Genomic DNA, 15396 nt, shown 5'->3' on the forward strand with positions numbered 1-15396 from the left:
TAACAGCAGGAAATTCAAAAGCAGAGTTCCTGAGCAGAGTACCCAGGTATGTTTTAATGGGGCACCAGGGTCACCTTTGAGATGAAACTGATGAGGTAGAAGGTGAGAGGAAGGACCAACAGGGGAGGGGGCGGTAAATGGAGCTATCCCCTAGCTGGGGGACCAGAGGAGGAAGGGAGGACCAGAAGAAAAGTAGAGAGAATTGGGGAACTAGGAGGCTCAGGAAAACACAGAAGTTCCCTCATCCATGCTCGGGGTGGGGATAGGGGCCAGGAGTAAGAACAGCAACTCCTTAAGATCATATGTTGCAGGGTAGGTGCCAACGTGCATGAGTAGAGGGAGTTTTTCCAGCCAGGAGTCCCCTCTACCAGTGAGAAATCACAAATCTAGTTCCAGTTCCCTATTAGAGGCAGCTGGTGGGAACAGTGAACAGAGCACCAAGCCCGGAGTCAGGAAGACCTGAGTTCAAATGCATCCTCTGGCATTAGTAGCTGTGCGACCTTGGGCAAGTTACTTAGCCTCTGTCTACCTCAGTTTCCTCAACTGTAAAATGAGGGCAATAATAGCACCCACCTCCCAGGGTTGTTGTGAAGATCAAATAAGATAATATTTATAAAATGCTTAGCACGGTGCCTGGCACATAGCAGATGCTGTATGAATGTTCGATCCCTTCAAACCCTCCCTATTACTTCATATTGCTAATAACAGGCATTTACATAGGCCTTTGGGCTTGGGAAAGTCCTTTGTATCCGTTCTCTGATTCACTGATCACAGTAATCCTGTGGGACCTATCACAGAATCTCAGTGCTGTGAGGGACCTCAGAGACCAGCTCATCCAACCTGTACCTAAACCAGAAGCCTCTCCACAACATTCCTGACAATTGGCATCCAGCTTTTAGTCAAAGAACACCCCCACTACCTCCTGAGGCCTCCCAACTCTCTTTTGGATGACAACAAACATTAGCAAGTTTGATGGTGGGGGGAAGTTCCCTTTATATAGACTCTAAATCTGTTCTCTGTAACTACCACCTACTGTCACTGAAGGTGTTATTGTCCCCATTTTAGAGATGAGGAAACTGAGGCCTAGAGAAGTTAAATATAACTAGAATTTGAGACCAGCTTTCTACTAACTCCTTTTTTTTGAGAGTTTAAGAGGAGGAGAATTATAGATAGAAGATGTCAAAAAATTATCTTGAGAAATTTTGACCAAGCCCAATGGGCAATAAGGAATCAACCTCGGTAAAGCTTTCTACAAGTGAATAGCATGATTGAATGGTACTTAGGATACATTTTTCTTGTAATGGTATGGTACTGTGGGAAGGCTAAAAGCTGTAATATCAGTTAAGAGGCTTGTTTGGTAATCCAGGTGAGGAGAGGTGAGGTCTTACATCAATAGGGAGGCTATGGAAATGGGAAATAGAGGCTGGACCAGGAAAACTTTGCTGTACCTGTTGATGGAGATATTTAATGGTGGAGAAAGGGAGGAGGGAGGAATTAAGCTGATTAAAGATGTGATCAGAGACACAGAGGCCTTGGCAATGCAAAAAGATCAGGGCCCTATGCTTGGAGTGAGGAAACAAATTCTGATTCCACCTCTACTAAGTAATACTCGTGTGACCTTAGGCAAGTCACTTCCCGTATATAGATCTCAATTTCTTCATTTGTAAAATAAGGGGGTTGGACAGCTCCCTAAGGTCCATTCCAACCCTAACACTCTTAAGATTTGACTCAATAGAAAGGTAGCACTGGGAGTTACATTCGGGGTGAGAAATGACATCATCAGCTTTGCAGGACATGACTGGGACAGCAAATGTGATACTGTGAGGATGGGACTTGATAGGAATTCATTCTTTCCCATAACATACTTATTTTGACTGCCCTGTTATGTTTCAGAGCAATGGCACGAAGGCCCCCAGGCTTTGCCTGGTTACTTGGAGGGCTGCTGCTCTTTTTCACAGTGGTGATGGCAGAGCACTCCTCCTGGAACCTGAGAAGCAAGGCAACTGTATTTGCAGACCTAAGTCCAGAGGAGCTTCGAGTGGTGCGGAGTTTCCTCTGGGCTAGAAAAGATCTGAAGCTAGCACCCTCCAAGGCTGGTATTATGGCCAAGAATTCCATATTCCTCATCGAGATGCTAATGCCCAAGAAGCACCAAGTATTGAGATTTTTGGATGAAGGAGGAAGTCGTCCTGTGCGAGAGGCTCGAGCTGTCATCTTCTTTGGGGCTCAGGAACATCCCAACATCACTGAGTTCGCTGTGGGACCCCTGCCTTGGCCCACTTACATGCGAGTGCTGCCCCCCAGGCCTGGGCATAATCCTTCCTGGGGATCAAGACCCATCTCATCTGTTGAATATGATCTTCTGTACCATACCTTGATGAAGGCCATCATACCCTTACATCATTTCCTCCAGGACACCAAAAGCTTCTGGTCCCCTAATTGCACTGACCACTGTCTGACCTTCACCGATGTGTCCCCCAGAGGCTTGGCCTCTGGCCAGCGCCGCTCTTGGTTTATTATGCAACGCTTTGTAGAAGGCTACTTCTTACATCCCACAGGGCTGGAGCTCCTTTTGGACCATGAGAGTTCAGATCCCCAAGAATGGCGGATTGAACAAGTCTGGTACAATGGGAAATTTTATGAGAGCCCAAAGGAGTTGGCAGAGAAGTACAAGGAAGGGAAGGTCAATGTGGTGATCCTTGAAGATCTCCCTCCTAAGGGAGAGATGGGTGGAGGTACAGAGGAACAGCCACTCTTTTCCTCCTACCAGCCCCGAGGTCACTTCCCTACACCCACTACTATGTCTGGTCCCCACCTGGTTGAGCCCCAGGGCCCACGCTACCAGCTGGAGGGCAATGCTGTGCTATATGGAGGGTGGAGTTTTGCCTTTCGAATGCGTACCTCCACTGGGTTACAGATTTTGAACCTGCGTTTTGGGGGTGAGCATATTGCCTATGAGGTGAGTGTTCAGGAGGCAGTGGCCCTTTATGGGGGCCACACACCTGCAGGTATGCAGACTAAATATATAGATGTAGGCTGGGGCCTGGGCAGTGTCTCTCATGAGCTGGCCCCTGGCATAGACTGCCCCAAGACAGCCACCTTCCTGGATGCCCACCACTTCTATGATTCCGATGCCCCCACTCACTATCCCAATGCCCTCTGCATGTTTGAGATGCCCACAGGGGTGCCCCTCCGACGTCATTTCGACTCCAACTTCAGTGGTGGTTTCAACTTCTATGCGGGACTCGAGGGCTATGTGCTGGTTCTTCGGACAACCTCAACTGTCTACAATTATGACTACCTGTGGGACTTCATCTTTCACCACAATGGGGTGATGGAGGTCAAGATGCATGCTACAGGCTATGTCCACGCCACCTTCTTCACACCTGAAGGACTGCGCCATGGAACCCGCCTCCATACTCACCTGCTGGGCAACATACACACTCACTTAGTGCACTATCGTGTTGACCTGGATGTAGCAGGTAGGACTTTGGAGTCCAAACAAGACCAATGGTAAAGGGCAAGTAGACATTCCTCTTATAACCAGTCTAGTCTCTTGAACTTTTGACAATTTCCCAGTAAGTGGGAAGGAACAATGGTAGATGCTCTTGAATGTGGCATTCAACCTGTTTGGCCAAGATTGGCCAACCAGATGGCAAAGTCAGAAGTTACAAAGTTACAAATATGACTCTCTGTCTGAATGGCAGATCGAGGGAGGAAGAACAATAAACTACAGAATCCTCCAGGATGCTCTTTGGTGATATACATTGTAGCCAGAGAGAGTAAGATGGAACTTTGTATACTGTGTGATGCAGAGTACTTTGTTACAATCACCATCATTATTGTTATTATGTCTCACTCCTTACATCCTACTTTCCAGGTTATAAAATGCTCTTCTCCCCAAGCAAGTCTGTAAGAGGGGGTAGCTTAGGAGTTTTTCAATGGGACTATTTTATCTGAACAGGTGAGCTTTTTTTTTATTATAGGGAGTTCCCTGTTATGGCAACTTCCTCCAATGATGAAGATCAGCAAATTCTCTTTAATTTATAATGTACAGAGTTGCCTGGGGCAAAGAAAAGTTAAGTGACTTTCCCATGGTCACAGAGCTAGTATGTCAAAGCAAGACAAATCAGTAAGGATTTATTAAGTGCTTACTATGTGCTAGGCATTGGATAGATAGGCAATGCGGTGGTTTGAGTGCCAAGCCTGGAGTCAGGGGAACCTGAGTTCAAATTTGACTGCAGACATTTCCTAGCTGTATGACCCTGAGCAAGTCATTTAATCCTATTTGCCTCAGTTTCCTCATATGAAAAAAATGAGCTGGAGGAGCAAATGGCAAACCATTCCAATATCTTTGCCAAGAGAAACCCCAAATGTGGCCACAAAGAATGACCAAAATTTCATGATTTCATCACTGAAAAATTACTAGACACACATGCTAGGCACTGTGATAAGCACTAGAGATACAAAGAAAGGCAGCAATAGCCCCTGTATCAGAATTAGACTTGAACCCAGGACCTTCTGTCTCTAAGACCAGCCTACTTTCCCTTATAATACACTGTCCTTTTTCCCCATGTAATTATCATATCACATTTTGTATTATAGCATTTGTGCATGTCTTTTCCCTAGTAAATTTTATGGTCCTTCAGGGTAAGGACTGTATCGTATTTATCTTTGTAACTCCCTCAGAGCTTAGCAAAATGCCTTGCACACAGTAGGTGTTTTATCAATGTTTGTTGAACTGAATTGAATAAGAGCAGGAGTTCTTAATATTGTATGTGTGTGTGTGTGTGTGTGTGTGTGTGTGGTGTTATGGACCGCTTTGATAGTCTGATGAATCCTATGGATTCCTCAGAATAATGTATCCTGATTTTAGAAATGATGAAACTGAGGGTCAATGACCCCCAAGGGTAGCCTAGCTCATAAGAATCAGAGCTGGCATTTGAATCCGGGTCTCCTGACTCAAAGTCAGTGTCCTTTTTGAATTACATACTATAGATATCAAACCATTTCCAGATGGAAACTTCACCTTTAGGTAGGTCGATTACCCTCTTTGGTCTCCAAGGATGCACCTAACCTTGTGCCATCTTCAGCACAATGGAAAGGAGTCACAACTTGACTCCTTTGCCCCAGAGTAACTCAGATAAATGCAGCAATAAAACAGTTTTTGCAACAATCTCAATGCCTTGAAGTGGACCACTTGGGGGAGTTGGCCAGAATAACAGCAGAATCAATCTAGATGAGAATCTTTGAAGATCTTCCCTGCCCTGCCTAGCCCAGATTCCTACATTTTAGTTTAGCCTCCCCTGGGATAGAGCCAGGTAAGCTAAGATCATGTGGATGATGTGATGCATGGAGAGTTGTAGAGTTCTGTACTAAAAGCTTGAAAACAGCATTGAGATTAGAGCTGAGGATGGATGGAAAGAGTAGAGATGCTAAGGTGTGAAAGCTGGACACAAGTTCCTGGATACCAAGTTCTAAGAACCACCCAGTCCTCACTCTGTAAAAATCAAACTAATTGCCTTATATTGATGAGTACGGAATACAATGATGATGATGATGAAGAGAAGGATGAAGAGGAAGAGGCGGGTTGCTAGCATTTATATAGCATCTTTTGCATGCCAGGCACTGTGCTAACTGCTTCACAAGTATTATCTCATTTAGTCCTCTAAACAACCCTAGGAAGTAGGTGCTATTATTATTATTCCCATTTTACAGAAGGGAAAACTGGAGGAAACAAAGATTAAGAGGTTTGTCCAAGGTCACAAAGCTAGTGTCTGAAGTAGCATGTAACTCAGATGGGGGGGGGGGGGGCAATTGTCACACATAAATCATTTGTGTAAAAAGTATGGTTTTTATTCCTTCTATATTCCAGCCCCCAAGAGCGGCCTCTGGACAAAGTAAATGCTCAGGCTGTGCTGTTCTCAAGCTGGCTATATAAACTGTGAATGAGATCATAGTTTAAGATGGAAAGGATCTAAAAGGCAGGGTGTGCTGGTAAATGTTTAACCTCTGAGGAGGGGAAATTGCAGATAACATACTTTTAAGTTTAATTGGTACTATTAATATGTTCTCCATCACTTTCTTAAAGGTTAACAATCAGCAAGTTAATAAACCAAGCTCTGGTTCATAGTTTTTGCTGATATCTGAGGTATAAGTGTTCACACTGAAAATTTAGCAATGGGCTTCTCAAGTCAGCTCCAGCAGGCCACTGCTTTAAAAATGTCAAGTCTGACCCCTTTCATTCTACAAATAAGAAAACTGTGGCATAGAGTATAGTTGATTGACTTTCTTTAGGGTCACATAAGGAGTGTTTGAAGAAGGATTTGAACCCTGATCTTTCTGTCTATAGGATTTGTAGTGTGTTGCACTAAAGTGAGACCAACGCATGTTCCTTCTAATTTTCCTTTCACACCACCCAGGCACCAGGAATGGCTTTGAGACAATGGGGATGAAGCTGGAGAACATCACCAACCCCTGGAGCCCAGGACACTACATAGTGCAGCCAGTTCTGGAAAAGACACCACGCCACCGGGAGCGCCAAGCAGCCTTCCGCTTTGACCGGAAGCTACCCAAGTTTCTGCTGTTCACCAGTCCCAAGAAGAACCCCTGGGGTCATAGCCGTAGCTACCGGATACAACTCCATTCCATGGCTGACCAAGTGCTACCTCCTGGTTGGCAAGAAGAACAAGCAGTCACTTGGGCCAGGTGAGGGCAGGATCCCAGAGCATGCTGGTAATGGAAGAGAACTTTCTCTTACTTGGGAATTCTTATCCTGGGGTCTGTGGATAGATTTCAGGGAATTCATGAACTTGAATGAAAAAAGGAAAAATTACATCCTTCTTTCAATATAATTGGTTTCCTTTGTAATTCTATGTATTTTATTTTGTGTATTTAAAAGTATTATTCTAACAGGGAGTTCATAGGCTTTGTTGGACTATCAAAAGGGTTCCATGACACACAAAAAATGTTAAGAACAGCTGTTTTAATTTAATTCAGTTCAATACACATTTGGTAAATCACCTACTGTGTGCAAATCATTGTACTATGTGCTGAGAGAGTTACAAAGATAAATAAGATACAATCTCTGCCCTCAAGGAGCATGTAGTCTACTAAGGGAGAAGAGACATGCACAAATGTTATTCATCCAAAATGTAAATTGAACCCTGATCTTTCTGACTGTGATAAGAGGGGGGGGGGGGGGGAGGACTGAAAAATTTTATGACAAGCCTGAGGAAGGAGAGATTACTCCTGACAGGAGAGGATCTGAGATAACTGCATAAAGAAGATTGAATCTTGAAGAATAAGCAACACTTCAATAGTCTAAGATGGTAGGAGGCATATTCAAAGAGTAAGGAACATTCGTGGAGTCAACAAAGTATGGCAAGAGTTCAGGAAACAGTGAATGGTCCAGGTTGGCAAAATCAAAAGGTACAATCATCCCTTCTCCATCATGGGGGCTAGAGGTACACAATCTGGAAAATCTACATAAAAAATTTTGGCCCTCTCTTTGTACCAGAGAAATTTGAATTTTTTCTTCTTCTTTTGTGGGGTGTTTACAGTATCTTATTGTAAAATTTGGAATGATATTATATAATGCTATATATTCATATTAATAGTATTAATATTATATGTTAGTATTAGCTAAAATATATTGCATAATATTATATAATGCTTTACATGTATGTATATAATGCTATACATATATTTTATATAAACATAAAATCCATTTCTGAGTTTCTAAATTTTTTCTGTCATCTATTGGCCTTCACATGTCATCTGTGACTTCCACAAAGCTCCCAAAAAATTCTGATTTAATTTCTTGTCCCAGTCCACAATATATTGAAACCCTGATGGCAAAAGTCACAATGTAGAAGGGATAACTGTATGTCAGTCACTTAACAAGCATTTAATAAGCTCCTTCTCTGTGTCAGGCACTGCTGAGGGATAGGAAGACAAAAACCTCTTGCCCTCAAGGACATGATATTTGGAGGAGAGAGAAGGGCAATATATACATAGATAAGGATAGAGATTGGCCCTGTGATTTTATTGGTGTAAAGAATTCCCCGGCAAGGAAACTCCCTCTACCAATGCTAGTCAGTATATTCTCTTCAGTTTATCTTCTTGGAGTACCTTGAGAGTATATTGAGAGGTTAAGTGACCTGTCCAGAGTCACACAGCCTATATGTGCCAAGAATGGGACTTACATTTGGGTATTCTTGACTTCAAGACCAGCTTTCTCACTTCACTAATCATTGGCATGAGTGGGATGGGAGGCAAGATGGTGATGCAGTAGAATGAGTGCTGGACCTAGAATCAGGAAAACCTGAATTCAAATCTAGCTTCAGATATTTACTGTGTGACCCTGGTCAAGTCACTTAACTGCTGTTTGCCTCAGTTTCCTCAATTATAAAATGGAGGTAATAATAAGCACCTGCCCCCAGGGTTGTTGTGAGGATCAAATGAAATAATATTATTAAAGCACCCAGTACAGTGTCTGGCACATAGATGTTATATAAATGCTAGCTATTTTTTTTATTTCTATTATTAGATAGCCATTGAAAGGATTAGGAAAGTCTTTATGGAAAAGGTAGCATTTGAACTGAATTTTGAAGGAAGCTATGGATTCTAAGAGTCAGAAGACAGGAAAGAGCCCATTCCTAGCATGACAGATGTGCAAAGGCCCAGAGGTAAGAGATGGGGTACTGTTTATGAGCAACAGTAGGAAGGCCAGTTTGACTGTACTTTAGAATTGTCAAGGGGAGCAATTTGTATTTAGGTCTGAAAGGTAAGCTGGTGGCAAGTTTTGGGGTTTGTTTTTGTTGTTGGTGTTGTTTCGTTTTGCTTTTTGGAGGGGGGAAGGCAGGACAATTGGGGTTGAGTGACTTGCCCAAGGTCACATGGCTAGTGTTAATTGTCTGGGGTCAGATTTAAACTCAGGTCCTCCTGACTCCTGGGCCAGTGCTCTATTGACTATGTCACCTGGCTGCCCCTGGCAGCAGGTTTTAATGGGTTTTCAGATGCTAAAGCAGTTTCTATTTGTTCCTGAAGATAATAAGAAGTTATACTTAAGCAAATATGGGGAGTGATATGGTCACATGTGAACCTTGATTGTGGAAGGCCTTGAATATTACTAGAAAGGTTCTTGGATGCTATTCTGTAGGAAAGTGAAGGTCTTGGAATAGAGAAATTACATGATCAGAGTTTCACATTTAAAAGAAGACTCTTCCTGACAGAACCACCATTTTTTTTAAAAATAGCATTTTAATTTTTTTCAATTTATATATAATAAATATAAAGACAATTTTTAACATTTATTTTTTTAATTTTGAGTTCCAAATTTTTCTCCTTTCCTCCCCTCCCCTCTTCCAAAAATGGCAAGCAATTTGATATAGGGTATATATGTGCAATCATGTAAAACATAGTTCCATATTAGTCACAGTTGTGAAAGAAGAAAGAGACCCAAAGGGGAAAAACACACCCAAAAGAAAAGAAAGTGAAAATAGCATGCTCCGTTCTGCTTTTAGAGTCCATCAGTTCCTTCTCTGGATATGGATAGTATTTTCCATCATGAGTCCTTTGTAATTGACAGAACCACCATTTTAAAGAAGTGCCCAGACCAACCATGTTCACTATTTCACTCTTTTCCCCCAGCTCTGCTCCCAACTTTTCAAACTTCTTTCTCTGCCAAGCCCCCAACTAGGCACTTTCTCCCCTCTCCCACCTCACCTTTTTCAGCTTCTTTTTATGGTTGTCATCACCACTAAAATATAAGCTTGCTGAAGTGAGCTTGTCTTCTTGCTTGTATTTATATCCCCAGCACTTAGCATAGCAACTCACACATGGTAAGCATTAAATAAGTGTTTGACGATTATAAAATTAGAGTAAAGAGAGACAGAAGTCAGAGAAAACAACCACAAGGCAATTGAAATATTTTTGGTTTTGTTGTTTTGGTTTGTTTAGGAAGATTTTTGCTTTTAAATTTAGAAATGTAGTCTGTTTAATCTAGACACTTGGTATAGCTTTATTTTTTAAAAAAAAGCCAAGACCAAAAATAAAAGTTAAAAACATAACAAAATCTGGACCCTTCCATTTTGCAAAGAGTTCTGAAAATTCTGTATACTAAATGGAAGAAACATAACCAGACAGGAATTACACCACAAAGATAAAATGTAAGCCTGATTTAGGAATAGGAAGGAAAGGACAAAGGTTAGGGATACTGCAGGGATAGACTAGCTAGGACTTGACAATTGATTAGCAATGAGAAGTGCAAGAGAGAGGGCAGCTAGGTGGTGAAGTGAATAGAGCACCGGCCCTGGAATCAGGAGGACTTGAGTTCAAATTAGACCTCAGACACTTAACACTTATTAGCTATTTTACTTCGGGCGAGTCACTTAACCCCAATTGCCTTGCCTTCCCCCCTCCAAAAAAAAAAAAGAGAGGGAAATGAAAGATAGAGGTCAAAAATAACCTCCTGGGTTTGAGTCTAGGTAACTTGGAGAATAGTTATGCCATCAATAGAGGAAGACTGTGAAGGGACTGTGATTAGTCCATATTTTTGGACATGTTGAGTGACAGAAAGACAACCAGATAGGGGTTTCTATTAGGGAGTTTGTGGGAGAGATGGTAAGGTTGGAGATTAGGGAGGCATCTCCTTGGAGACAAAGAAAAGGGTATGGGATTGGGGAAAGGTCTGTAGCCTCAGAGTGGACATGGAGCTCCCCCACTAAAAGCAACCTCCTTGATTGGGAAGGGCTTAGATGCTTCCCAACATCCTAAACTTCCTGGCTTCTCTCCTGGCTTGCAGGTACCCTTTGGCAGTGACCAAATACAGGGAGTCTGAGCTGGTTAGCAGCAGCATCTACAACCAGAATGATCCCTGGGACCCACCTGTGGTTTTTGAAGAATTTCTACGCAATAATGAGAACATTGAGAATGAGGTACAGTTCCCATTCCATTCTTGCCTGACCTTCACCCCATCCTTTAGAAGTCCTGCCTTGAGACCTAACTCTTTGACTTTGGTATGTGACCCCAATATGCTCCACTTGAACCAGTTCCCTCTCCTCAGGGTAGCTTTCTGCATAGTTCATCCAATCAGTATGTCTGGCCTCCATACAAAAAGAAAGAGCACCCTGGCTTTAGATGGAAAAGAACTTAGCTCAAATCCTTCTTCAGATGTTCATTACTTATTTGAATTTGGAAAAGTCAGTTAGGTTCCATGGGCCTCCATTTCCTCATCTGTTCAAAAATCCAGATGGCCTCCAAGGCCCCTTTCAGTTCCAGATCTATCATCCTACATCCCTCTGAAGGACTCTGGAAATTCCATTTTTATTATCAGGCCAAAGGTCTGAAACAGAGTTGGGAAGGAGAAATATGTTGGGGAAGTCTCTTGGCCCTGATATATGGATAAGGTTCAGAGGTCATTAAAGGGTTGACCGATAGTGTAAGGTTGAGCCTAGATGTCAACACAGGAAGTCCTTGGGATTTAGTGGGATATTTCCGGAAACAATCCATGCCTACCAATGTCCTATGGCCCAAATCCCAGTATTCTGCTCTCTCCTCAACTCTCTTGCTCTCTCCTCATTGCCAACCATATATACCTAATTGATTCCCATTCCTTTCTTCCTACAGGACCTGGTAGCCTGGGTAACAGTGGGTTTCCTCCACATTCCACACTCTGAGGACATCCCTAACACAGCCACACCTGGCAACTCTGTGGGCTTCTTGCTTCGCCCTTTCAACTTCTTCTCTGAGGACCCATCTCTGGCTTCCCGAGGGACTGTCATTGTTCGATCTCAAGCCAAAGGACCCAACCATATCCAGCGCTGGACCCCAGATAATGTGGAAAACTGTTGGAAAGCCTCTGAATTCAAATACAATGGCACCTACTGGCCTATGTAATGGGGTCTCTCAACTCCCACATAGAATCCTAAGCCTCTTATTACATCTGTCAATATACATGATCAGAGCCCAGCTTCATGTATTGCTTTAAGAAAAAGGAAGGAAAAAAAGGAGAGATACATGCATACATGCTCACGGAAAAAATATATACCAAATGCCGAGAGAGAGAGAGAGAGAGAGAGAGAGAGAGAGAGAGAGAGAGAGAGAAATTATAACCTCACCTGGGTTACAGGAAAACTCTCCAATCCTACTCTGAATGTACTCTTTTGGCCTTTCTATTAAACAAACTACTTATTATGAGTTTTTTTTACTCCTTATTCTCTTCTCTACTCACTCTCACCTCTGATCTATTCCTCTGCCTGCATCATCACTCAAATCTTCTAGCATTTTTTGCTGATTCCCTCTGATCCTTCATCCATTTTGTTCTCACTTAGACAAACTGACCTCCCCCCTCTGCCAGACTGTATTATTCTGTATTATACAACTGGACTCTTCAGGGATAAAGGATGTCCACTACAAATTTATATTATCTAATCTCAACTGGACACTCACTTCAGAAAAGCAAATACTCTATTCCTCTCTAATTTACTCTCACTCTCCAAGGAAGCTATTCCAAATATTCTCCTCTTTCTTCAGGTTTCTTCAGCCCAATATTCTGATTCACTGACAAGTTCTAAACCACATTACCTCCCCCTTTCAGATACACACAAATACATAGACCCATTGTGAGATCAGACAGCAATACAACCTAGATGGCTATGCTACTCTCCATTACAAAAACAAATTTGTTCTCACTTTAATCCATGGTTCCCTGCCCCTATTAATCAACCACTGGTTTATGTATTTAATTATTTTTCAAAACTAGAAATAAGCACTGTTTATATTATTTGCTTCTAGTAGTTTCCTCAAATACCAAATATCTGTCCTTCACTGAGCAAATATCGCATTCTGTAACCAAAAAACACTGGCTCCCTGACCTGTGAATCCAACTCCATCAGGGAAAAATTGCCGGTATTGAACTGATCTCAACTGAGCTCTAGGTAGAGACTAAAGCCAACCAAGTAAGTCTAGGATTCAGGGCAAAGACCTTACTTAATCTTTCCTTAGAAGCCTTCACTCACTGGGAGCTATCCAGGGTACTAGGGACAGCACCTCACTGTTCAGGTCTAATTTGATTGCATCTTACCCCGTTAACCTCAACTAACCCTTAAGTCAGTCACCTGTTTCAACCCATTTCTGGTCTGATCTAACGTATTTTATGTCACTGGCCTGCACTAATCTATGTCTCACCATATTCTGGCTACTGCCTACATCTGCTTTTTCCATCTTTCCTTCCTTCTTTCTTTTATTGCTTCCTTTTCTCCTCTTTTCCCTTTGTATACATAGGGAATCATATCCTTACATGTGGGTGCTCTGCCCAAAGAAATATGAACTTGATTACTTAAGCCTCACAGGATATCTTGGGGTTTATGGGCTAGATTTTTCCCCTTCCCTACTTATTTATTCTACCATTTAAAAAAAACCTGGAACAAATAATTCCTTTGTCCCATGTAATTTCATTTATTATTTCTTGAGATAGAGTTCTAGGAAACCAGGCTTTGATAAAGCCATTGGGATTCAAATAGAGCTACTTGACTACTCCTTAAACCCAAATCACTCTGACTTTCACTGATTGACCAATAATAGGTCCCAGGCTGAGCCTCACTTGGTCATTGTTTAGGTTTTGATGGCTCAGAGAGTGTAAATAGTTCCTGTTCTGGTCAGAAACTCTGAGGGTCTTCCCCTCCCATAGTGATTTTTTTAGTAGGCCAACAAGGCCTTCTTTTGCTTTATTACTCACCTAGCCTTAAATCACTGAATGTGTATTGCCTGAGACAAACTGAGACCTGGGAAAGAGCTTTAAAAGGCCAAGGTCTCCCACTGCATCTACATTCCTCTCCAGTCATCCTCACCTATGTCATGCCACTGGATTCAGATGCCTGGGGAGGAGAGAATGAGGCTGATTACTTTGCATAGCTTGCCTCACTTAAATCCAATTCACTTGCAAGTCAAGACATCATCCTTCTGATGTCATTGGTCCTCTTTGAGAACAAAGGATGAAGAACATTTGCTTTTATGTCTAAAATAACCCAGTTCTTCTTATTCCTGTTGGCTTTATTGACATTATCTATTCATTACTGCATTCTCGACAGAAAAATAATTCTTTATTGCAGTTATACAAAAGTCCTTATCATGATTTAGGGGTAACTCTTAAAGGGGAAGGCAAACTCAAGTTCTACTGTGATAATGAAACCATGCATAAGTCTGGAAACACATCGTGATTGCTTTCTGAGAACGGGAATAACTATAGAAAGGCCCTTACCAATAGGCTGGTCATGTCATGAAGAATTCATTAATTATGGCACCCCATGGAACAAAGAAAAATAGAAACCATCTTCAGTCCTATGTAGCCTCATTTCACTTTTGCAATAATGGTGACAGAGTGGTAGAAAAAGGAAAGGAGGGTACTAAGAATCACAGTTTGGGGGCTGCCCTTGATCATAGTTTAGCTGCTGGTACTCTGTTTAGTGTAAGATTTTTGTCTAGTGACAAACAAGTAGACATATCATATCATTTCTGACATTTTCACTATAAATAAAATCAGATAACAAAGGGTAGTTACAACTAAACAGGAGGATGGCTTACAATTTCTCCTTAGAGAGACAAAGAATTTATAAAAGGGATAGGTGGCATGGGTTGAATTGTGTAACTGAAGGCAACAAGAAATGCCACTTCAAAGAATACTTGGTCACCTCATATTGTTGTAGTAGTAGTTGTTGTTCTTGCTGTTAAGCAGCACTAGTCACTGAACAGTAGTAGTAACTGCAGCAGCAGCAGCAGTAATAGTAGTAACAGTAACAGTAGAAGTAAATAATAATAGTAAATCACTAGCATTTATATAGCACTTTAAGATGTACAAAGAGTTTTACAAAGATGTCATTTGGTCCTTACGACAACCCTAGTAGATAGGTGCTATGATTTTCTTATTTTACAAATGAGGAAAATAAGTCAGAGGCTAAGTGACTTGTCCAGGATCACAGTTCATTGGTGTCTGAGGTCAGATTTTAACTCAGGTCTTGCTGAAACCATGATAGCATGAAGAAAGACCACCATGAAGACAATTACAGCTTGTGACAACATCTGTTGTAGAGAATAAAAAGGTAAAAGAAATTCTATGAAGAACCTCTTCGGCAAGAACCTGCCCAAATTAAATCAGCAATATTTTAGTATTCAATGACTTCAATTCAAAGGTGACTATATAGGAGGATGGCAAATATATATTCATATATACATTTGGTATGTGTGTGTGTGTATGTATGAGAGAAATTTGAATGTGTGTGTGGAGAGAGAGAGGGAGGGAGAGAGAAGGAGAGAATGAGAGAGGGAGGGAGAGAATGAGAGAGGGAGGGAGGGAGAGAGAGAGAGAGAGAGAGAGAGAGAGAGAGAGAGAGAGAG

The 15396-nt window shown here is 41.9% G+C and overlaps 1 protein-coding gene across 1 annotated transcript in view; it reads left to right on the forward strand.

The window, feature by feature from the left end:
• Positions 1-11901, forward strand: part of AOC1 (amine oxidase copper containing 1) — a 16570-nt gene extending 4669 nt beyond the window's left edge. The window contains exons 2-5 of the mRNA XM_069084868.1: positions 1894-3482; positions 6423-6708; positions 10808-10940; positions 11632-11901. Coding sequence (XP_068940969.1) covers positions 1894-3482; positions 6423-6708; positions 10808-10940; positions 11632-11901 — 2278 coding nt within the window. The remainder of the gene's footprint in view (positions 1-1893; positions 3483-6422; positions 6709-10807; positions 10941-11631) is intronic.
• The last annotated feature ends 3495 nt before the right edge of the window (positions 11902-15396 follow it).

This window comes from Petaurus breviceps, unplaced genomic scaffold, assembly GCF_028583685.1.
Source record: "Petaurus breviceps papuanus isolate PSGF00001 unplaced genomic scaffold, PetGlider_PUasm1.0 115, whole genome shotgun sequence".
NCBI classification, from domain to species: Eukaryota; Metazoa; Chordata; class Mammalia; order Diprotodontia; family Petauridae; genus Petaurus; species Petaurus breviceps.